Source organism: Coregonus lavaretus, assembly GCF_964263955.1.
Source record: "Coregonus lavaretus genome assembly, chromosome: 2".
Classification (NCBI taxonomy): domain Eukaryota; kingdom Metazoa; phylum Chordata; class Actinopteri; order Salmoniformes; family Salmonidae; genus Coregonus; species Coregonus lavaretus.
Window position 1 is genome coordinate 50,058,156 of NC_139989.1, and position 26,178 is coordinate 50,084,333.

General features: G+C 44.2%; 1 protein-coding gene across 1 annotated transcript; it reads left to right on the forward strand.

Moving 5' to 3' along the window:
* Positions 1-1,008: 1,008 nt before the first annotated feature.
* On the forward strand, positions 1,009-25,945 carry LOC311139414 (growth arrest-specific protein 7-like; the record flags this gene model as incomplete). The annotated part of the gene is made up of 15 exons (XM_084174289.1): positions 1,009-1,014; positions 1,870-1,990; positions 3,355-3,432; positions 5,159-5,247; positions 7,905-7,967; positions 15,201-15,299; positions 16,073-16,188; positions 17,365-17,439; positions 17,568-17,646; positions 18,413-18,541; positions 19,131-19,254; positions 21,218-21,297; positions 21,431-21,538; positions 22,129-22,173; positions 25,349-25,945. 15 exons carry the CDS (start codon positions 1,009-1,011, stop codon positions 25,460-25,462), a joined length of 1,326 nt encoding a protein of 441 aa, XP_084030415.1. The 3' UTR covers positions 25,463-25,945.
* Between the last annotated feature and the right edge of the window lie 233 nt (positions 25,946-26,178).

Below are 26,178 nucleotides of genomic sequence, written 5' to 3' on the forward strand. Positions count from 1 at the left end.
AAGTTCCCAGCTGCGCCTGAATCTACGAGCGCCTTATGCTGGGAATGAGGGGAAAACTCTGGAAATACAATATCAATACACATATGTGCAAAAGGGAGCTCTGGGTGAGTCGTGTGCCTACTCACCTGAGACGGTCCACCAGTGCTCTGCCTACCTTCTTGACTCCTGAAAGACCCTCCCCAGCACCGACCAGCAGTGTGTCCTCCGCGGCCACAGTTGGTGCAGGAGATGGCCCTCCTTCCGGTCTCCCTAAGCGCAGCACCTCCGAGCTCCATAGGAGTAGGGTCGGAGGTGCTGGGGGATGGAATGGATGGCCCCTGATCCGGACGTCCGCGGGTTGCCAACAGGTTATCCAGCCTTATCGACATGTCCACCAGTTGGTCCAGGTTAAGGGTGGTGTCCCTGCAGGCCAGTTCCCGACGAACGTCCTCCCGGAGGCTGCATCGGTAGTGGTCGATCAGGGCCCTCTAATTCCAGAGTCCTGAAGTCCAGTGCAAAGTCCTGTGCGCTCCTCTTCCCCTGTCTGAGGTGGAATAGACGTTCCCCCGCCGCTCTTCCCTCCGGTGGATGATCGAATACCGCCCGAAAGCGGCGGGTGAAATCCTCATAGTGTACTGACGCTGCGTCTATTCCTCCCCACTCGGCGTTGGCCCACTCGAGCGCTCTTCCCGACAGACAGGAGATGAGGGCGGACACGCTCTTGTATCCCGAGGGAGCCGGGTGGATGGTAGCCAGGAAGAGCTCTACCTGGAGCAGAAAACCCTGGCACCCAGCAGCTGTACCATCGTATGCCCTCGGGAGCGAGAGCCGAATCCCACTGGACCCAGGTGATGAAGGGGTGGACAGCGTTGTGGGTGGTTGTGTAGTTGGAGGAGGTGTAGGACAACCACCTCTCTCCCATCGCTCTCCCATCGCTCCATAGTGTTCAACACGCGCTCCATTGCGGTGCCGAGAGTCTGGATCATGGTCGCCTGCTGTTGGACACGTTCCTCCATTGATCCGGACGAAATGGATGTACCTGCTGACTCCATTTAAGGTGTGTGTTTCTGTCAAGGTGTCAGTGTGATGCGGTAGGACGAAGTCAGGCGCAGGACACAGAGCTAATCGAAAACGTACTTTACTCGTAGGTAACGTAAATAACATAACCTCCACGCAGGGAGGAAACAATCCCGCTCACCAGACGACAACCAAACATGAACAAACACGCACAAAATACAGTGGGAGCCAGAGGGTTAAATAGGGAAGTAATCAATACCTAATGGGAACCAGGTGTGAACAATAAAGACAAGACAAGTAGAACACAGAAACATAGATCGGTAGCAGCTAGTACTCCGGTGACGACGAACGCCGAAGCCTGCCCGAGCAAGTAGGAGGAGCAACATCGGCTGAATCCGTGACACGACCACATGAATCATTCAAAGAAAAGAACACCCTGCCTACAATCAAACAAGCTTTCCAATGCCATGCCACAGTTCAATATTTCCTGAATTAATCATTACATTCATTATTACATTGTTCCTACTAATTAAAACAGATATTTCCTACACAGCTGTGTCTGTGCCTGCAATCAGCCTGCTTCAGAAATGTGGGAGTACTTTGTACTGTAACTGGGTGGAAATTAGCAGACACTGCTAATTGGGAACATTAGAGGCTGATGCAGCCCCTCCTTGATATGTAGATACATAATATGGAATATTATGTAGATTAATCAAGTGGGTAAATCAATTACAGAAAAAAAAAAAAAAAAAAGAACCAAATCAACATTTCTCAAATAATATTTGCATTCACCATTTATATGAGCAGGACTGGGCAACAGTCCCAGCGTATGTGAATGATCTGGTAGTGAAAGGAGTGGTGTGTTTGTGACAGAAGCCAACAGCTGCCAGCCCTGCACCGGGGGATGAGATCAAGACTGTCCCTCTTCCCCAAGGCTGGAGATGTTACATGTCACCCGAGGGATGCAGGTACTACGTCAACACCGCCAGCAAAGGTAAGCCAGGCACACAGCTCCACCACAACCCTACTGACATGCTCACTCATGTGAGAGAAGGCTTAACAGCCTTCTCCAGTGTATAGGTTCAAATCTTTTTCAATCAGAAACCATCAGTTCCATTTGTCAGTGTTTTGTTTGGTAACCATAGTTTCCAGTTCTGCCGTGAAATGCTGCCAGCTCAGAGAGCTCATTACCATTCCCCATCATCAACATCTCTCCAGCCCATTCATTTGAAGGAGGGCCTAACATCTCATCCACTTTAATCTGATTAGCCCAAATGTGTGGTGATGGCAGCCACTGCTACAGGTACCTCAGCAGCTCAACCTATGTGTTCTGAGGAACTCCACAGAGCCGTCCTGTGTAATGACATTTAAACAACCTCTGTTTACTAGACAGAAAAAACACAATGTTGTTTAATACCAGGGCTAATAGGCAGCCGACCTTTAATAGAGATGCTTATCGGAACCTTTTAATTTTGTGGCATGATTCTGCACTACACAGATAGAGCTGTGTGTGTGTGTGTGTGTGTGTTTGTCTGTGTGTGTGTGTGTGTGTGTGCGTGTGCGTGTGCGTGTGTGTGCGTGCCCCTCAATGGCATAGGAGCCAGAGAGAAAGACTGTTTCCCACAGGACAAAGCCAGGATTCACCCACGGCAGCTCCAACACTCAGGCAGAACACTGCACCTTGGCACACCACACACTGTAGCAGAGATAAAGAGCCAGGGGCTATTTTAGAAAACCATATGCTGTAACACGCATTATTATACTGAACTCTATTATGGACTTTAATTCAACTGCATAATGATTAAAATGTGTTTTTTAATTACACTGATTAGAGATGTTATTTTTAAAGGGCACTTAGTTGTATTTTCAAGCAATTCTAACACTTTTATTACACAAGAGCATGTAATGTACCGACGTTATCAGATCTCCATTGTAGATACAGTGTCTCTGCCTGATTGATAGTCAGAAAGCATCTCTAACACTGTCCAGATGTCAAAGTACTTCTTGCTCCACTAACTGGAATTATGTTTGATGCCCCGGGAACATTCTGAGAGCATGTCAAGAATCTCAAAAGTTTTTTCAGCAAATCAATCATTCATTTCAATACTTTTCATTTAAAGTATTCTCTTCCTGTTTCTCTGTTCTCAACTGAAAGAGAACACTGACTATCAGACCTTGAGTACACTGTAGTCGCTCGCTGTAGTGCCGTGTGACCATGTCCTCTACAATACTTTTTGAACATTTCTCAATAGTTGTGCTCTCCCCCTGTGTTCTTTAGAGTTTCATTCAGCGTTCAGGGAAACTGTGGAACTGTGTGTCCATTGTGCCTTACGTCTCCTATGGCTTTAACCATTCCAGAAACAACATGGGAACGGCCCTCTGCCTCTTATGGGACCCCAGTGAGACCACCGGCACAAAGGAACTCCTTACCCGAAGGTAACATCAAGCCTCTTCTGATTTAAATCTACCATATCTATCGAGTTAAATAAGTGCCAGAAATGTTGCTACATAGATATAGCAATTCCTCTTCTTCACTGTGTAGTAGCTCTACAACTGAAGCCTTAGCAATCTAACTTGGCCTAGCTAGCTGGAACCCTTGTTGGCTTATTTAGGGGCATTTCAGGTGCTGCCTCTGATTATGTCCGAGGAACACCATCCCAGGCCAGTAGGTGGTATTCCACTGCTGGCGTGTTCTCTCCACACACTGGGAGAACAACCAGGGAGAGAACATCCAGCTGTAGGGATTTGTCAATACAGACCAGACAAGGCTAATCCTCCCAGGGGAGGCAGGCAGTAATGAAGCCCAGGTTGAGAGATCTCTCTGCCTGGCTAGTCCAGCCTGGCTCCTCCCTGGGCTCCGGATGCCCCGGCACTGGTGAGGAGCCCCAGGAAGTTAGAGATTGGGCGGATTGGGGGTAAGGTTAGAGAGGGCGAAGTAGTGTTGAACAGGAAGTGGGCTCAGATTACACTGCCTGTATCTGAGTCCATAACTCAGTCTGCTTGGATAATGCAAAGCATTCATGGAGATAGCCATGGGCTCTAGAATGAGTATGATGGCAACGCCATGGGCTCCCTATCTGGGGCTGAGCATTCTGTTGATGACACCGCAGATACCCACCTAGTGACACTTCATACTGTTCCATTTCAACACACTTTTGTAGTTCTGAGACCTCATGTCATAAAATAGCTTGATTCCATGATATATATTTATGTATATGTCTCTCTAACACAGTATCCCCCTCTGATCACTATTCCCCTGGTCCCTGCTCCATTATGTGTGAGGTAGAACTCGGTCATTATGTCATGTCTTTACATGGCTGTGGTGCTCAGCTTCCCTCAGGGGTCATTATGTAATGTCTTTACATGGATGTGGTGCTCAGCTTCCCTCAAGGGTCATTATGTTGTGTCTTTACATGGCTGTGGTGCTCAGCTTCCCTCAGGGGTTATTATGTAATGTCTTTACATGGCTGTGGTGCTCAGCTTCCTTCAGGAGTCATGCTGATGTAATAATGTTCTAGCTCATGTGTTTACCTTCAGCTGGAAATGGGCTGCCTTGATATGTAGCAAGTGGACAGGCCATGAATCACGGCCGATGAGGATCCATTAGAACCCTGTAGGATGTGAGTAGGGATATTACCATAGACATATGCAGGGCTGTGACACACACACACAAACCCAGACATACACACACACACACACACACACACACACACACACACACACACACACACACACACACAGGAACATCTCCCTTAAGGCCGTTGGCATTATTGTAAGGCCATTGTTTTCTTATTGGCCAGAGGGAGAAGGAGATTGAAACACCTATGAGATATGCTGTGTAGTGAGCCGTAGCCCAGTGAGATGAACTGGAGCTGGGACAAGGAAGGAATATAAGGGGGGAGTGCAAACCGCTTTCTGTCTGGAAGATGAATGAGGATGTATTATTCCCTAATGTTAGGATGCAAATAGCTCCATAACATTAAGATGTCACATTAAGACATAAGCACAACCTGACCTTTTCACTATAATGGATTGATACACAGTCCTTCACATGAAGGAGTTGTATATTCCCCAGGGTGTTTATCGTTCTGAACTGATTCAGTAAGTAGCGGGTTTAATCTGTCAATCATCTCAATGACATTTATGATATTTTCCCTTGTAGTCAATGGATCATGTCACACCACAGGAAGTGCTATGCATCCCACGGACCCCCTTGGTGTGCCCCTACGCAGAGCCACTATGGACAAACAGGTGAGACTTTCAACTCAGCACTGTAGTCTGTAATACACTTTATAAAAGGGACTTCACCTGATAGACCTGTATTTTATCCGACCCGTTAAGTTTATTACGGTTGGAACATTGCAATCAGCTCAACATATTGATCGGAGTGAAATAGTTGTCTGATATTGATTTCACATCGACAGTAAGCAGCTCAGACTCAATAATGGTTCCTATGACACCTATAACATGTTGCAGGTAAACTAATTCACATTTGTACTATTTTAATGCAATAATTCACAGTTTATTCTTGATATGGTATGATTGAAATCCATCGCACACATCAAACATTCTTCAGGACCAAAACGGTCCTCTATGGTCCTCCACAGTCCTGTTTGAGCAGCTATGAACCTGGGCCAAGAAATGTTACACGCTAACCCACGTGACTAATTACTCACCGTTAGCGAGTACCCTGTCATCAGCTAACGGAGAATAGATGGACAGATTTGGGCCATATGGGCAGCTGAGATTTGGACCACGCAGCAGGGTTTGTTGTCAGCTTTTGAAACGACGCCAGCAAGAGAATCTTACTAGCTCACACTGGGAGAACTGGGCGTCCTGGATTTCTGTGAAAGTCTGCTGGCTGGATCGCCGTGCTCTGAGCAGCCCGGACACATCGGTAGGTGCTGGTCAACGGCGCCATGTTTCGGAGGAGGAAGGTGAGAGTGCGTCGACGCGATGCGTGAAGCTGCTTTCACTGGGTTACTACAACTGACTGTGTTGTTGTGTTGGCCACTGCAGGTGGGTGTTGTAATAAGCAGGGGAGGAGAGGATGGGACAGTGGGGTTGTGTCCTTGGGGCGATCACACGTACGTACTGTTGCAGCTCTGCTTTTCTCTGCACACATGCTGCTGCCTCTGGTGGAACGTCATCATTAGAGAGAGAGCGAGAGACAGCGAGAGAGAGGGAGAGAGTAGAGCGAGAGAGAGCGAGAGAGAGAGTAGAAAGAGAGAGGGAGAGATGGAGATGGCGAGTGAGAGAGAGAGAGAGAGAGAGAGAGAGAGAGAGGGTAAGTGTGGCTGCAGCCCTGCAGACACAGATAAACACCACACACACACGCCCTCAGGCTCCCTCCGCACTCACATACAGTGCACTCAAACATGCGTACATCAATTCTTCCGCACATCCACCCTCTGGACTCCCACCCCTGAAAAACATCCAAAGATGCATCAGCCCTCCACAAACACACCTGCCAAACACACCTCCACAAACACCCACACACTACAACAGACATCCTGTACCCACACACTATTATCATACATCCTGTACCCACACACTATTATCAGACATCCTGTACCCACACACTATTATCAGACATCCTGTACCCACACACTATTATCAGACATCCTGTACCCACACACTATAATCAGACATCCTGTACCCACACACTATTATCAGACATCCTGTACCCACACACTATTATCAGACATCCTGTACCCACACACTATTATCAGACATCCTGTACCCACACACTATAATCAGACATCCTGTACCCACACACTATTATCAGACATCCTGTACCCACACACTATTATCAGACATCCTGTACCCACACACTATAATCAGACATCCTGTACCCACACACTATTATCAGACATCCTGTACCCACACACTATTATCAGACATCCTGTACCCACACACTATAATCAGACATCCTGTACCCACACACTATTATCATACATCCTGTACCCACACACTATTATCAGACATCCTACACCCACACCGCTCTGAATTGTAATTACGCTAACACACACCCACACTATCAGACATCTCCCTAAACCACATAGTCTCACACACACACACACACACACACACACACACACACACACACACACTAAAGCTCATAAACACACGTGGGGCCAGAGAGGCTGTTCATTGGTTGTGTTTTTCTTCCCCCTCCTCCTCTTTTCCTCCAACTTGCCTCTTAATCATAATTAGCCTTCTAGTGATCATCACTCAGCCATTTCCCTCAAACCCTGCCACCTCTCCTCTCTCCTTATCCTCTCCTCCCTCATTAAAATCTCTCTCTCTCTCTCTCTCTCTCTCAGAGGGAGGCATGGTGATGGGATGTGTAAATAACCCCCCCCCCCTCTCCTTCAGTCTTCCATCGCTCAACTGAATTCAAAGGGGCTTTATTGGCATGGGAAACATATGTTTACATTGCTAAAGCACTCTCTCTCGCTCTCTCTCTCTTCTGCTGGCTCCATCCATGTGTTGTCTCAGTGGTTTTCAATATGGACAGTAGGGAGACACAAGGCTCCTGGCTGCATCCTTCTCCCCCGGCCGTCAACCTCCAGACTCGGGTGACAGCAGCTTAACCGGAGGCTAGCTTCTTCACGCTCCTAGGACTGCGACCAACCGCCTCCACCCCCTCCCCTCCACACCTCCCCCCTCCCATCTCCCCAGCCCCGTACTCACCCCCCCCCCCCCCCCCCCCCCCACCCCTGTGACGCGTCTCCACTCGACTCACCACATCAGGCAGGCAGCAGGCAGGCAGTGAGAGGCAGCCTCAGTTGCAGGAGCAGGGAGAGGAGCAGGGGGAGAAGAGGCGTTGTGTGATGATGGAGGCGGCCAGCTTTGACAACGAGGAGAGCTTTGACGTTGACGATGCCTCCTGTCTCTCCCAACAGAACCCGGGGAACAACTCCCCAGCCAAGAGGCAGAACAAGGTGATCAAGGAGACCAAGATAACAGTGAGTACCCTGGAGCTCCAAACCCAGAACCTCTCCATCTCACTACCTTTTTCTCTCTGTGTCTCCCTCACTCTCTCTTTCTCTCTCTGTTGTTCTCACTCTCTATCTCTCTCTGTTTCTCTCTCGATCTCCCTCCATCTCTCCTTTTCTCTCTATCTCTGTCTTCCTTACACACTCTCTCTCTCTCTCCCCCCCCCCCCTCTCTCTCTCTCTCTCTCTCTCTCTCTCTCTCTCTCTCTCTCTCTCTCTCTCTCTCTCTGTTGTTTCTTTTCTCTCTCAGAGCAGCAGCAGCCTCAGACTGTGTTTAAGATACAGATCCTGAGCACAATTCAGTCATTACACCAGGGAGAAACAGCAGATGTGACAGACTGTTTATTTTTAGCTAGGATGATTCCCTTTCGAGATAATTGAACAGAAGGAAGAAGATAAGTGTTTTTACCTGACAATAGGCTAGATGTGTGTGTATTTCATTCGACCATCTGTCAACGTTAAAATGTACTGCATCTACCCAGTATGCTACAGTGTGTCCGTGTAGCAGTGTAGTCTCTGTGTTTGGCTGCAGATCTCTGTGGAGTAATGGGGGAAGCCACAGTGCAGGAACACTGCCACCACACCAAACAGCCTATTGGATAGAACATTAGTCTTAATCAGTGGGGTTTCCACAGGTCAACTGCTAATCTGTTTCTCATGGACGGTACTGTGTCTACTCCATTCTATTGATTTAGGTCAGTCTTGTGGGTTTGGGACTGAGGCTTGCATAAGCAATGAAGAGTTTCAGATTTTTCTCAGTTCACAGAAGCTGGCGCAGACTTTGAGTAACAATAGGTCTCCCATGCAGCAAAGTTATTTTGTATCATGTATGATGTATGGGTTTTGATTTTCTTGAAAAGCCGAAGACCTTTGTAGCTGACAGTTGACATCTCTGGGTATATTTAGAGCATATTTATCTCTGACAGATCCAGAATCTGACTAGTCCTCTGAGTCTTCTTCTCTAGAAGCCGTAGAAATGTATTATATGTGTGTAATGCTGTATCCCTCCCAACCCCCAATGGTCCACACATCTAGCTGCAGGCCAATGCAGTTCACCCAGGACTGCAGTCACCAAACCACAACGTTTATATGGAAGTCAACACTTCCACATTGCAGCCATGATTCTAATTCCGTTCTCCTCTCCATCAACAACAGCTAATGCAAACATTTACATCACACAAGCAGCTTGAATTCCTAATTATAACTCACTACTCCCACGTATCCATAACAAGCATTTATTAAACTCATTATACTCAGAAATGTATCAAACTAATTTCTAGCAAATGAGGGATTTGAGTGGACCACATGTAACCAGATCTATGTAAAACATCCCTCAGAGAGTCTAAGTTGTTCTGACACTGGACCTGGTGGTTATGTAACCTATGGGTTTATAATGATGAATGTGTGGAGGAGATGGTGAGTGCTGGGCTGAGGGCTAACAGACAGTTCTGTGTGTTCCCAGCGTTGGTTCTGCTCGGTGGGCTCACTGACCTGCTCCAGCCACGGGAGCTGTCAGTCTGCCTTTTGTGAAGCCCCACAAACCTGCACCGAGAGATGCAGCAAGGCCAGTTTCCATGGTTACAAAAGCAATAGCACATTGATTAATGGTGCTGAAATGGAAAACGCTGCCATAGGAAACACTGGAGCCATTCAGAAAACGAATTGAATTGATATTGTGGAAAAATAGTTGTTATTTTTATTTTTTTTTATATATATATATTTTTTTTTACAGGTGAGCTTTGTTTTGATAGGGCTTGATTGATGGCATTGTTGACAGATGATTGGGGTGCTCTTGTGCACAAAGGAGTCAGTGTACTATTCAATCCTACATAAGCCATGATGGTTACTGTGCTTTTCTAGTCTGTACACATCCCCAACATTTAACCATGATGTCATATCTCCATGCTACTTTCTGTAGAAATAGGAATGGATCAAGCACTGAAGATCTCAGAAAAGGAGACTACTAGATTAGGCTGCATTCATTCCATTATTATGCAGTTTTGTACTTTGCGGTGTAAAGAGAAATCGTATGAATGGGTAATTGGTCTGTGATAAGTGATATTCATGGCTTTGTTCATTGACTCATTCATTGCGTAGAAGAAGTGGTGTCGTGTAATGATGGAATAATGGGAGGTTGTAGTCGTTGATGCTGTGTATGGTGCTCATCATGATGTCAGTCCAGGAGGGTGTTTTTCTGTTGTGCCATGATGCATGTTGCATCACGCGACCTGTCTTTCAGTTGTCATGGACAGGTGAATGACTTTAACGTCCACCACTGGAGCATGTCTCAGATCCCATATGGGATGGATCATGGCTCCTCCATCAGAAACAGTGGAGGCTGCTGAAGGGAGGATGGCTCATAGTAATGGCTGGAATGGAGTGAATGGAACGGTGTGTTTAATGTGTTTCAATCCATTTTAATGAGACTATCCTCCTATTTAATGTAGCACCAGCCTCCACTGATTTGAGACCAGCAGAGCTGTAACCTTGTTGTTACCTTGTCTCCTCCATATTATGAGGCTGGACCTGAGTGTGATGGAATGAACATGCACAGGGCTGAAAGCATCTGAATAGCCGTCCATGTTTTCCACCTCATTAAACATATTCACTCAAGTGCTGTTTGACTTGTTGTTATGCTCTGTGCTGAGAAGAAAGAATAACAGCTGGTTAGAGTGTCACCTGCTGTCGTTTGGAAGATTCAGATGGGTTATTTTGATTATTATTATTTAAAAAATGTTTTAGGAAAGCGGTCACGCAATATTCACTCATTAAATTAATGAGTGAACACAGAGTTGGAGGAAGCCACAGCATACTGAGAATAGTGGAGGATGTCTTGGAGTCTTTTGTTATGGGGGATTGCGCCTTTACAGCAAAAGTAATTTATCGCTTAGCAACAGTGGCTGAGCACCCTACAGTCTCAGTAATGGTTGAGACAGTCAATACTCTGCCTATAATTAAGTGTTTTTAGGTTTCTAGCATGCTTGCTGGTGTGTGTGTGTGTCTTTGTGTGTGTGTGTGTGTGGTGTGTGTGGTGTGTGTGCGTATGTGCCGGGGGAAGGGTTATTTTCTGATAGTGTTACCTAAGGTGGCTAGAGATGTATGTGTTGACTTGACAGTGTCTTATGTCTTTAAGCATGGGTTATTTTCCATGCTGTCAGTGATATTTGTGTCTATTCAGCAGAGATAAACCATTCCAATGTGCGATGTCTAGTTCACAATTGTTAAATGTCCAGGCAATAAATTAACCTTTCTAAATTTGCCTCAGAATTTAGGGTAGACATGACTGTATAATGAATGCAGGTAGAGGACAGACTGTCCCTCTGGTTGATTAGGCAAACTGGCACTTGTCAACACTGTCTGCTGTTAGGAGAAAGTGTAATTAGTCTGTTCTAAACTAGAGGAAGGTCCATACACCATGTGAGTCAATCATAAGCAAGGACCCTGCCTGGCTCCCTTAGAATCTCCATAACCCTGTCAGGCTGAACCATAACACCTTCAATTTGCTGACCAACAAAAAATCAGTCCAAAAACATCAACTACTATAAACCACATAGAGTGCTAACAGTGCATAAAAATTCTCCCTGATTTTCATAGAGGCAATGAATATTAATCTCTGAGTCCTAACAGCGTAGCAACTCACTAAGAGCCCATAAAAGAGTAGTGAGCTATAGAGACAGCCATGCTGCAGATAAATGGTCTCATTTTCTGGAGGATGTGAGCAGGAGATAAACAACAGCAGTGATAGATGGCGAGTCAGTGTTATCGAAAATCTGGTGCCCATAACAATCAGTATGATCTCTCAGGCAGAAAATGAACAAAGTGACTGGGCTCCACCAAGTATGTAAATCACGTTGCGTAGAGTTGCTTAGCGTTGTGTAGCGTAGCGTTGCGTGCCATGCGTTACATTAGAAGGAGTCTACGACACTTCTATGTGTGTGTTTCTACCACTGTATCTTCTGTGGTGTGTGGAAGCATACATATATGCAGACTTTTAGGTGTGTGTGTGTGTGTGTGTTTGTGTGTGTGTGTGTGTTCGTGTGTGTGCCTGTACAGTATGTGATGTGTGTGTTCGTGTGTGTGTCTTTGAATGATGCATCTCCTTTCTCTTGCCTGTCCGTATGTGGGTGTTTGTGCATACATAATAGATGTCCAAGGGGAGAAGATCATGTATCTCAAGTCATTGATAGAACTGCTTTCAAGCAGGAGCTGGAGATTTCTTACACTGCAGACGGTTGGTTGCCTTCAGGAAAGAATGGAGCTCATGTTTGTATTTATTACAGATTAAGAATAGGTTTTATGGCTTGCTTCCTTCAGTTTGACTATTTCTTCTCAGCCAGTTCTCCAAATCTCTCCCTAATTCTAAATCGTTTGAACTCCCAATAGGCTCAATGATTTGCAACACAAAGCTTCAAACAATGTCATATTTAATTAAGCAAATATGGTAATCAGCGAGTAGAAGTCTTATTATCTTTTGAAACTATTGCACAGTATATTTTTTCCTTGTCATGCTGTGGTTTAGCCAAGCAGTGAACATGTACCGTATTGGTCCGAATATAAGACGGCCTTTTTTCCCCTCGAAATAGGTCCAAAAAAGTCGGGTCGTCTTATATTCGGGGTCTAGTATTCAGAGCGCAGTTTCTCTTCTTCGGCGCTCCCTTTAAATGTCAATACACATTCGCGGGCACAGATGGCGCCAAAAATTCGTTCCGGACGGAGGGAAGAGGCGTCCTTAACAACCAGCCCGTTACCGGTGTTTAAAGATGGAAAGACAGGCTGACCATTTAGAGACAAGTGGCTCAAAAGTGGGCCAGGTCAATAAACAACAGCGGAGGAGCTATGATGCCAATTTCAAAATAATGGTTGTCAATAAGGCAGAGTCATCTAACAACTGCCAAGCTGCCAAGACATTCGGGGTCACTGAGTGTAATGTAAGAAGATGGCGAGCAGAAAAACAACGTCTAAAAGATGCTAACAGTCAGCGAAAATCCTTCCGTGGTCCTCAAAGTGGTCGTTTCATTGAGGTTGACCGGAGGGTTTTTGAATATGTCAGGGAAAAAAGAAGTGAGGGAATGCCCATTACCAGAGCTGTCATCCAGGTTAAGGCCCTGGAAATCGCCAGAGAGCTCAACATCACTGGATTTAAAGCCAGCCTCGGCTGGTGTCGTAGGATGATGCGGCGTAATGGACTGTCACTTAGACGGAGAACGAGTTTGGCCCAACGCCTGCCGTCAGACTTCGGAGAGAAGCTGCTTTCGTTTCAGCGCTTTGTTATCAACCTGAGGAAGAAGCACTCCTACCCGCTGGATCAGATCGGCAATGCTGATCAGACACCCGTTTATTTCGACATGCCAACATCGGTGACTGTCAATAGAAAGGGAGAAAAGTCTGTGTTGGTGAAATCAACGGGCAACGAGAAGAGCCGCGTCACTGTCATGTTGACATGTCTCGCTGGTGGCAGCAAACTCCCCCCGTATGTCATTCTTAAGCGTAAGACTGTGCCAAAGGACCCAATGCCAGCTGGCATTATTGTGCGCGCCCAGGAGAAGGGCTGGATGGAGTCGGGGCTTGTAGTGGACTGGCTAAAGGTTGTGTGGGGCGCACGCTACGGGGGACTGAGGAAGAGGAGGAACATGCTCGTTCTGGATGCGTTCCGCGGACATCTGACTGAGCCCGTGAAAAGTCAGGTGCGAGCAATGAACGGGGATCTTGTGATCATACCAGGGGGAATGACAAGCCAGCTACAGGTGTTGGACGTAGTTGTGAACAAGCCTTTCAAGGATAACCTGCGAAAAAAATACACAGAGTGGCTCCTGTCTGGCAACCACGCACTCACACCGACCGGGAAAATACAGAAGCCGTCAGTCCGTCTACTGTGTGAATGGATCCTGCATGCATGGGATGCTATTCCCTCACAGAGCATCATCGATGGCTTTAAAAAATGTTGCATCTCAAATGCATTGGACGGCAGCGAGGACGACGTGCTTTGGGAGGAGCCGGTGGAAGCGGAGCAGCTGGGGAGCGATGACAGCGAGAGCGAACACAGCGGGGCAGAGGACGTGTGTGAGGGATAGAGAGACATCGGAGGAGAAGTTTGGCGAATTTTTGTTAAGTTTAGTTAAATGTGTGGCCTGTATTTTCTCTGTTATTTAAAAATGTTGCTTTATTATTGCTTGATATTAATTTTGAATCATACTGTACATAGTTTGCCTTTGTGTTTAATTCACTGTGTTTTTAATATTGTTATTTTAAAATAAAATGAAGTTCTTTGTTCGGCAAATCTAGTCTGCAAATCTGTTTTTCTAAATGTTTGTGTTGAAAAACGGGGGGTCGTCTTATAATCAGGGTCGTCTTATATTCGGACCAATACGGTAATACATATTTGTGCATCTGAGATTCAGCATGTCCATGTCGTCTGCTGGGACAGCATTGGCAGTATGGCATAGATAGAGGGCATGTTGTTGTGCCAGCAGGGAGAGGTTACAGATGGTGAACATTACATAATTGCTGTCCTCTAAGGGTAATTGAAGATGCTGTGTGTATTCAGTCTGAGTGCTGGGTGTGTTTAGTTGTGACTCTGCTCTACAGTGGTTTGGGTTGTTGTTGGTTGTATCACTGATTGTAGGTCTTTTTTTTCTTTATTTTTTTAACTTCAGTTTATTTAGTCAATATTTTCTTAACTCTTATTTTTCTTAAAACTGCATGGTTGGTTAAGGGTTTGTAAGTAAGCATTTCACGGTAAGGTCTACACCTGTTGTATTCGGCGCATGTGACAAATATAATGTGATTTGATTTCTCTCCGTTATAGTGTTGTTTTAGTTTATCACAAATAAGTGAAAGGATCGTAAGCCCCCCCCCCCCCCCTCTCTTTTCTCTCTCTGGGTCACCATCTTGATGACCAACACCCCCTGAGAGTATTGACTAATTCCTGACCTTTACTCCCGTCCTCATGACACAGACACAAACCGAGCCTCCATGTCCTGTTTCCAAATGAGAAGCTTCTATGCACAACTCCCACAAATTCCACATTTGATGTCTGTTCTAACCATCGTGTTTTCAACACATTAATTCCTGAGAGTTGAAGCTAATTAATCTCTTACCCTCCTCCTCCTCCTTTCTTTCTTCCTCTCCCTCTGATGTCTCAAAGAAACCTCTCTCACTTGTCTCTCACTCTCTTGAATTCGTCTCACCATTTTTTGCATTCAGATCAACTGCGTCACCTTTCCGCTGCTCAGTGTGACACCAGATCAGCCAGAGCAGCAGCTTCTGAAGCCCAATGAGTGGAGCTACTGTGACTACTTCTGGGTAAGATAGAGCCTGACATCTCTAAACCACTATCCAGCTCATAGAGGAAGATCCCTACTGCCTATGTTTATAGGAATCTCAGCGCTGTTACATATGACTTTGAATCCAATAGGGTAGATTTTGTCTGTCACATTAACGCCGACTCATGTGTCTACAAACATGATTGTAACAGAAGCCTCTTTTCACTGAACTGTGATGTGGATGGTTGTTCTTGCTCCACTGAGTCATGTTCTCTGTGGCTGTCTTTATTTCCTGTGGCATAATGTGCTCCACTCAGCCGCCGCTCAAGCCCATTGTGTGAAATCAATATGTCACCTCTGGTTCACGTGGTACCAGCACATCACTCCCTGTCGCATCCACATCCTGTTACACATAGTGGGATGTGCTGCTCCTTGTTCAACCCTTAGACACACACGCGCAAATGACGCACACACCTACTCCTTAGCACATACGTGTAGTTCTCTGACTCATACACATACATTTTACTTTTTTAGTCATTTAGCAGAAGCTCTTATCCAGAGTGACTTACATTAGTGAGTGCATACATTTTCCCGTGCTGATCCCCCGTGGGAATCGAACCCACAACCTTAGCGTTGCAAGCGTCATACTCTACCAACTGAGCTACACGGGACCTCTGCACGGGACACTCTGACTCCCCACCACCCCTCACCACTCACATACACTTAATGTAAACAATGTCATTTTCTCCATGAAATGAAGTCTGTGGCTGTATTGGTCTGTGTGTGTGAGTGATGCTCCATCCTCTCCCTCAGACTGACAAGAAGGACCCCCAGGGGACCCCCTCTGTGGGCGGCTTTGAGGTGTTGCTGCAGAAACAGCTGAAGGGCAAACAGATGCAGAAAGAGATGGCTGAGTTCGTCCGGGAGAGGTAACACAACATAGACAGCTTGGAGGGGGTCAGTGGTACTGTGTATGATTTTGTATCTATGTATTTTGTGGGTTGGGAAATGTTATTGATTGTCATTGTCTTATCTTTTTTGATGGTAATCTTATTTGGACTGTTGTTCATGTCTTATCAGGGTATTATCATGTCATTATCATTTTGTTATTGTAGTGCATGTGTTATTTTGTCCTTGACAACCTGGCTCCACTATATAGTATCTATTCATATATTTACATTGTATTCATTTAGCAGATGCTCTTATCCAGAGCGATTTACAGGAGCAATTAGGGTTAAGTGCCTTGCTCAAGGTCACATCGACCGACTTTTCACCTAGTCGTCTCGGCGACTGGCCCAACGCTCTTAACCGCCAGGCTACCTGCTGCCCCAGGTATATCATCCCTATGAACATTTGAATTCAGATAAATGTGTTGTACCGTACTAGGTTTATAACGTTAAGTTGTAGATGTACATACAGTTGACATCCTAAACATACGCTTTCAATAGGCCCCACTTTGCGCCCACAACAAAAGTCTCCATTGACTCAATAGACTTGAGAATTAAGTGAACTTTCACTTTATCCCCTGACCACATTCACACAATTCATTTAAAGGCCCCTTTCCCCCAAATCCAAATTCAGGGCTGACCTTTCTTCATTGGTTCAGTGTGCCAGCTGACCTTAGTAAATTGTGATGTCAGATTCTGGCCATATCCATGTCTTTGGAATGGCCTTCATGACCTTCCGTAGAGGACAGGTTTACTGAGATGTGTATAGTTAATGGGTATTCGTGGGATATTTGAATGTCACAGAAATATGGCTGGCCTTTCTGAGTCACCCTCAGGGTGGCCATGAGTAAATGGCCTCACCTCATTCCAATCTCTGGCCTTTCCACAGGAAAGTGCATTAACTCACATCCAGGCTGTTGTTACAGGATATTGTTTGATATTTTCTCTCAGCATAGAATAATAGGCTTCTGCCTTTGAATATCACAGAGGCCACAGTGCTGTATGTCTTTGGGTGTCAGTGATGTAATGGAGGACAGTGTCTCCATGCCCCAATGCTCCTTTGAAACTCTGTTAGCTTTTAAACATTTTTCTCCTCTATTCAAAAACTTTTGGTCTTCCCTCGAGTCCCAAACACATGGCTGTGTTTGTCTGTTGCAGGATAAAGATTGAAGAGGAATACTCTAAGAACCTCTCCAAGCTCTCCCAGAGCCCCTTGGCTGCTCAGGAGGAGGGGTGAGGGAGTTAATAGAATAGCTTTCGATTCTTTCTATATTCTTCACCATAAACCTGGTTGCTGCCTGGGTGTTTTCCCATCCATTCTGTCCAGTTTGGTTGATGTCTCTTGTTTGATCCCATTCCAGAACCCTTGGGGAGGCTTGGGCCCAGCTGAAGAGGAGTTGTCATGATGAGGCTGAAGTCCACCTCAAGTTCTCCAACAAGGTAGCCTGCTGTCTCGCTAAAAGATACTGTGGATCGCATGTTATAGATTGCATGTACTGTAACAGACAGAGAATATTCAAAAATCTCCATGTTAACTCATGGAAGTGGACAACATCCATGCTTCACTCATACCTTCAATCAACATTATAAGATGTATTTTCTATGAGCTATAGAGCCCTTAGAGAAAGCTTAGTTGGCAGTCAGTTTATTTATGTGTTCCTTTGGTCAATCCAAGGTCTCTCTGACCACGTCCTGGGTGTTTGTTTACCTCACTCTGGTCTGACATGGGCAAAAAAGAAAAAAAAGTGTGGGGCTTACAGCAGCAATTACCAGTGAAGTAAAAACTCTACTGGGTCTGAAGAAAGCTTAAAATAAAGCAGAGGTAGCCTTAAAGCTTTACATAGCCTCCATTGTCTGACTAATTAGTGGTGTCTTCTGATGAGCCCCATTCCGTGGAAATGCAGCACGCCATGATCCCCTCTCCTCTGAGCTCGGAGACACCACAGCTGATGGGATGGGGTTAAGTAACGTGTGGTCAAGCGGAAAAGTGAGAAATCCTCTTGAACGTATAGTGGCCTAAGTGTACTTTTCATGACTATGTTCATCCATGCTTTATGCAGCTAGGTCACATATATCCTGTATAGGCCTACCAGGACTCTAAAGCTGTTTATTTATATAGTAGTTACATAGGCAGGTACAATGTAGTTACATTGTAGTTACACATGATTACATATCAATTACAACTGTAATAACTGTCCCTCTTCAGCTCCAGTGTGAGGTGGAGAAGCCCCTGCTGACGTTCAGAGACAACTTCAAGAAGGAGTTGAAGAAGTACGATCACCACATCATAGACCTCAGGAAGCAGCTGGCCAGCCGCTATGCAGGCGTGGAGAAGGTATTGACCACTCTAAACCAAAGCATCCTATAACCCTTGTCCTACAATTCAGGTTTTCCCAGAGAAGTTTTAAATTATCCAAAAATAAATGTCAGAAGAAGTGGTTTAGGGATGATCTGACTACACCACAGCATTATTCTGTTGGACTATTGAAACCATTCAATGTATTATAAGATTAACCGTTTTTGCTCTGAAAAAATCTGTTGCTTTTTGTTGCCTATCTTTCTCCCCATGGTAATCATATAGATTAGATAAATCAATCGATTGGCTTCATGCAAGCATAACGTCCCCTTGGTTTTATTTTAGTTGGCATCCATTTAACACAGGAGATTTTGTGGGTTTACGGTTCGTGCCTGCCAAGTGCTGTGTTTACATTTCCAATACTGTTACATCATGACCATGGAGAGTTGCCTCAACAGATGAGATGAAGGAAGATCCTGTGATGTGAAATAACAATAGATTAAGGGGAAATAGGTAGCCGACACGAAAGGGCTGTGATGACTGAGGTAATAGCTGTAGGTTCAGTAGATCTGAGGATGAAATTATTCATATTGTTTCTGTATTCACACTGCTGCTTGTGTTGCTGTAGGCCCGTAGAGCCCTGGCAGACCGGCAGAAAGATCTGGAGGTGAAGACCCAGCAGCTGGACATCAAGCACATGAACAAACACGAGGAGGACATCAAGAAGGCCCGGCGGAAATCCACACAAGCAGGTCAGAGAAACCCGGGTCAGGGGTTAAGCACACAACACATCATATGTAGAGCAGCCACATTTCACAGTTCCATGAAACATCAACATAGTTGTGCAGATTGTGCCCCCAGAGAGGAGAGAACATGCACCCTAAGCATGCTGCATTCTCAGGTGTGCTTTTTATTAACTTACCACAGTGTACTTTTAAAGGCAACAAATCGCCTCTCTCCTTTCAAATCTGAGCCGTTCAATTCACCCACAGCTGTGTTTCTTGATAAATCAGCCCTGCATTGCTGAGCAGCCGCTTTTATGTTGCGTAAGCCGCTTTTGAGGCCACTCTTGCGTTGCACGCAAATTGCCTATCCTTGTGATGTTGTGCTGCCATTGTGTAAAGTTGTGGTGGTGTTTTCATCAGCAGCAAGAGGCGTAGCCGACAGGGTGAGAACTCTGTTAAGGGAAGCACCCACTGGCACAACACCAGAAACCATTGCAAAAGAGAGCCAGTAGTATTTCAACATGGAAACAAGTTTAATGATCTATTTTTGCGGTGGGATAATAAGCCCGCTGGGAGAGGACCATTACCCACAATCCCCAGGGCTAATCTTTTGGTCGCAGTGAACAAGGGTATCAATAGAGGACTTGTCCCGTCCGGACCAGCCAGGCATCCCAAACAGTCAGATCTGGCAACATGGACCACATGGCGGGGCCTGTAGTGTAAATGGAACAGAGACATGGGTGCGACCAGTGCAGATATGTTTCACACGCTCAGGGTTCAGACTTGGGGGGAGATTCCCAGACTGTGTTGCCTAAGAAGACAGTGTTTTCCCAAGCAGGAGGCAGAGGGGGTGAGGTGGGGCTGTGCTGCAGTCAGATAGGGAATGTGGGGGCGTTCAGTCAGAAATGGATGGGATTTGAGAGCTCAGACAGGAGGCTGACAAAAAAAAACATTGCAATATCATGTGCTTAGGAGACAAACACATCTTGCTTTGAATTTATATTTGAATGTGGAATCATAGTTGGCATGTTCATAGTGAATATGCTTAATTCATGAGGCTATGATCAGCCATGCAGTACAACGCCTGGGGCTCCCATTTCTCTGTATTGTAGATAGTATGATGGTACAAACAGTTCTGGTGCCAAGGTCGTAATTGCTTTTTCCGTACATATCTATGCACACTCTTTAGAGGAAAAAGTAAATTATAAAAGCCAGCATCTTGTTCATTCTCTCTCCCACTCAGAGAATTAGTCTCAGTTCACAGCTCTAATCAATAGCTCACGTCAGGCACACTTTAGATGACGTCTGCCTTGTGTCTATCATTTTTTCCAGAGGCAAATGTCATTAAAAACCCTGACCTCATTTCCATATAGATTGAGATGTGCTATTATTGGAGAGGCTGGATTGTAAAATAACTTCCTCTGTAGTTTTGTTTTAGGTTGTTTCTTACACCCTTTCTACAGTAGGCGTTTGTAATGCATGTCTAATAGATTGATCTGAAATGTAGAAGAACGTTTCCATACTAGGTCACATTTGCTTTGCACTTTTCTTCAACCCTATTGAACCAAGCTTATAGAATTAGCATCGGAGGTTAGCCTCTGCATTATGTTGCATCAATAGTCTCACACCGCAACAGGCATGGCTACTGAGTGCCCTCTGCTGGAGACATAGGGACTGAGTACATGCACGCCTTTCATTACATTACATTTACATTTAAGTCATTTAGCAGACGCTCTTATCCAGAGCGACTTACAGTTAGCACATACATTATTTTATCGAACCCACAACCCTGGCGTCTTTCCTCATGCATACGTTAATTTAGGGCATACATTTAATGTAGTAAATACATTAAGGCCGTAGTACTTCATCTTTAACTACATCAGTTTAACTGCAAATGTCTACCAGCAACTTAATGTTGAGTTGAGGTCTAGTATTACCTCCTTGTCAAACACACTGTGTTGAATGACCACTCTGTATCTGTTCTCTACAGGTGATGACCTCATGCACAATGTGGACCTGTACAACCGGGCCCAGTCCAAGTGGTTTGAGGAGATGGTCACCACAAGCCTGGTAATACAATTGAACTAACTCTTCATAGTGTCATTGTTGATAACAAACAATAAAAGCTGATCATGTTCATTGTTATCTTTGTTTTGACAGTGAGGTTGATTCCTTGTCTATTTATTTTTCCTCTGTTCTTCAGGAGCTGGAGAGACTTGAGGTTGAGAGGGTGGAGATGATACGACAGAATTTATGCCAGTACACAACGTTGCGACATGAAACTGACATGTTCAACCAAAGTGTAAGTCATGTGTCCATTTCACTTACAGTACAAGTGGCTGTTCCCTGGAGTCAGTTTACAGTACAAGTGGCTGTTCGCTGGAGTCAGACAACCAATCTGTCAGTATGACAACCTGGACTCAAGGGTAGAATACAGTAACCGTAACAGCCCTAGACGTAACATAGTAAAAGTAAATCTGGGACATCCCAATTAGTATGATATGTTACATTTCGTATGGTATGTGTTAATTTGTAGCTGTCCATCATCCATTTCGTATGATATGTTACGAATTACAATTCATATAATACGTGATGAATTGCAATTCATACAATATGTGACGAATTTTATGAATGATAATGTTAGCTAGGTGGCTAAGGCTAGGGGTTAGGGTTAGGGGTTAAGGTTAGGGTTAAGGTTAGGGTTAGGAGTTAGGTTAGGGGTTAGGTTAGGGTTAGGGGAAGGTTTATCTAACATGCTAAGTCAGGGGATTCCAACCTTTTCTTACATGAGAGCTACTTTTAAAAAATGAAACATGTCGCGAGCTACTCATTTTTTTCTATCTTTAAAATAGGCACATTCTTCTCTTCTCCTCTCCCCTGCAACTCTTCCCAGGTCCTTAGTGTACAAGAGAAAGTAGTGCAGTATGTATTCTGTCAATATACCTGGTAAAATAATGGTTAATAAACAAATCTAAGGGGGGCTCTATAAAATCTGTGATTTCTTTCCCAAATTATGTTTTATATTTTCCCAAATTATGTTTTTTCAGTTTTATTTTACCTGGTTTAAGATTATTTTTGTTTTTCACTTTCAAAATTACAATTATTAAATCACATCAGAATACCCTTTTTTCTAGGTCTGGAAGAAAATGAACACATTTAGATTTTTGAGTGTAATTCCCCTTTAATTGTGCATCTGGCCCTTTAATTGTGCATCTAGAGAGTGCGCAATGTACAATCTAATGTCCCCATCTAGCAATGGTTCTGTACTGCTGATGCTCATTTCATGGCAAAGTTTGCAAATGTGACCGACCACTTCGATTCGGTCTTATGTCGCAAAATGTGAAATGGTGTTTTTTACATTGGATAAAAGTAGAGATGGTATATCAAACACTGCAGTTGAGAAACAATGGGAAAGTAATTATGCTTTGAAAGTTGATAAACTTGTAACCCCACATTTGAGAAAATGTCCCTTGAATGTTTTGGTAAACCTACTGGAGAGCTCTTCTTCTACACCCATTCAGCATCGTTCACACCCTCTTAAACCTTAGCCCCAACCATCTCTTTAAGGATTCACATGTGAGGCCATATGGTAAACACATGCTATATCAAATAAAATCTAAGTTTATTTGTCACATGCACAGGATACAGAAGGTGGAAACGGTACACTGAAATGGTTACTTGCATAGTAGCAATATCAAAAACAGAAAGTATCCAGATTAAAATATTGTATAAATATTTTATAATTATTAGATGACGCTTGCCCGACACACTTGTCTAAATTGATGGGTCATGTGAAGGAAATGCTATAACCACACCCCAGCCACATCTAGCTAAGTGAATGGGTCACTATTGTCTAGACATGTACACATGTTCATGAAATACAATAGATGGCCATAATCAACCCCAGACACACCTGGCTAATTTGATGGGTCCTGACATGACTCATGTAATAATCCGGCGAAGTGGAGTCTTTTGTTTAGACAGGTAGCTAGCTAACTAGAAAACAATGAACCGGCATAATCCCAACTCATACTACTACCAATACAAACATTGTCATAGCTGTAGTATGACTCTGCAGGTAGCTAAAGCTAACAAACTAGGTTTAATGTTAGCTAGCTAACATTAGGCTATAACTAGCAATGCAAATGGATTTCTGATTCGAATAATATTACTACACAGATCATACACGTAACGTTAGCTAGCGAGCAAGCTAACGTTCGCTAGCTTTAACTTGCAATTTTTTTCTGATGTAGCTAAACTCTTACCCGTATACATGGATGAATGCTTCACGGCAGACTGGAACCATTTAACTCCATTTTGTTTGTAGCTACATCTTGTTTGGCCAGCGTTGTGTCAAGTCACTCTGGTTCACAATGACGGTGGAGTGTGCAGAAAGTAGCCCATAATTTTTTCTGTCGATAGTGCCTGCTAAACGGCATGGTAGAAAGGACTATCAATACATACTGAACAGCTCTTGTTACAGACAGATGCATGCTACATGGCAGACCATTCCAAACTCATCTCCTGGCATGTCCAGCCCATACATTATCTCAGCCAATTATGGCTAGTGGGAAGGTTCCTGTCTTTTTTCATGGCTAAACCAACTAGGCTCGTAATTTAACTATTTTATTCGTATTTATGGATGGAATACAAGTTTGTTATTAAGGCACATTAAAGTTCACATGTTCCAGAAGGCATTTCTGGCAAAAAACGTTTTTTTTTATTATTTTTTTTATGTTTACATTGAAATGCCTCTCCTTTGAAGCAGTCACATGCGACATACACCTAGTTTCCTGAAACTAGTCACAAATAGCAACTAATAGACACAAATGAAATACTTACTCACGATATACAGTCCTTCTGCCAGGTAAGAAATTAATTGGCAGATATTGTGTTAGGTTTGGCTTTTTAAGCAAATAGTGGGTAACCAGGGGTGGGATAATGTCAATGTTGATTAGATTGTAGCTGGGAGCTTGCGGTGTCTGATACTTGTGAGATTTGTTTATGACAGTTTGCAGTGGAATGTGAAAAATGCATGTACTTTCAGAATTGTTGCGAGCTACTCATAGGTGGGCTGTGAGATCGATCTGTTGGAGACCGCTGTGCTAAGTAGTTGCAAAGTAGCTAAAACGTAGTAAGTAGTTGCAAAGTTTCTAATGAGCTAAAATGCTGAAGTTGTCCGTGATGAGATTCGTGCACGCAAACTTTGGGTTGCTAGACGTTCGCGTTATACCCGTAACCTTCTGTCTTATGTAACCATACCAAACATAACATATCATACTAATTTGAGTGTCCCCTGTTTAAATGTACTATGTTACGTCTAGTCTATGAGACCAGGCTGGTCATGATCAGCCTAGTTAGTTGATGAGCAATTTTGGAGAGCATAGTGCTACAGTAAAACAAAATGGTCATCAGTGAAATATGTCATTTGGAGTGTGTGGTGTATGTTGATTTTTTAAAGCAGATCCTTTTAGTAAACAATTCTAGATCAAGTATCCCAATACAAAGGATTTGTGCGATGGACTCAGATCAACGTTTTGGCAAGCATGTTTGTTGTGAAAATGCTGGCCAAACAGTTAAAAGGATTTCACCGCCTCCAAATTCAATCACTGTACCCCTTCACCAGCTGTTATCACCCCCTGCTGGCTGCTTCACAGGGCCGTACTTGAACAGGGAGATTGAACCCAGATGCTCTCCTCATTTAGGAGGTGCAAACACCTACAGATCTAACGAGACGCTGAATGTCAGCGTTTAGGGTCATGTACCGTAACAAGGGTAGTGCCACTTTGGGTGATGGTGAAGGCCAATTACAGGTGGCACACACTACGGATCAACCTAATAAGGAGGGTGTCCTTTAGAGGGCCACTATAAAAAGCTCAGCTGATACCCGCTGGCACACTTCTTTGCCTCCAGTTGTATTTGCCAAAGGCAGCGTGATGTGTCTCCAGATACAGTAAACTTACCCCTGTCCACTATGGATAGCAGTGTCTGGCTCATTGTACTGTGTTCTGTATGAGTATCTATGAGTTATCTAAGCATATACATTGTCTATGAGATGTGTCAGTGTTGGCTTCATGTGTGATGAAGGTCCATATGAGCCTGTGTGTGTGTTGGTTGGCAGACGGTGGAGCCAGTGGATCAGCTGCTTCAGAGTGTGGACCCAGCCAAAGACCGAGAGCTGTGGGTGCAGGAGCACAAGACCGGGGAGCTCCGCCCTGTGGACATGGACATATAGACAACTACACTGACATACCTCAAGCAACCAGAGGGTAACACCTCCACCTCTATACTGTCAGAATCCCAGGCCTCTCACAGAACATTCCAACTACAGCTACAGGTGCAGGTGCATGTATGTTCAGGATAAGGTGAGGCCTGCACATTCTGTCTATGATGATATCAGAATAGCACAATGTTATCACAGTGATAACTGAAGAAAAGTTAGCATTCCCAATGCAGTGCTTTTGAACATACAATGGAAAAACAAGAGATAGATCAATAGTCCAAATACCAGCATGTTACAGTAACACAATGTTTGATAGTTTTACCCTGTATAATGAATGCCACTAAACAAGCTTAAACAATTAATTTGTTGTTTATCTGTTGTAAAATTAGAAGTTTACACTATTAAGAATGATATTTCATTTTTCTGTATTTGAGGATTTGATTGGATGCATTGTAAAACCTCTGAATTTTGGCATATAAACTGAACAACTAATTATTAACATTTCACTTTATTTTAGATATTGGAATATGAAACATTATGTGATATCCTAGATTAAATATGATATATTTTCATCTTTATGCCAATTCATTTTACCTGTCAAGATATGCATGTTTTGGGAAAATATCTTACATTTAATGTATATGGTTAATTGCATATTTGTGAAATATGGTGGCTGTCTTGGCACTGTAGAACAATGTATATGGGATGTGTTTACAGAAAGTATATAC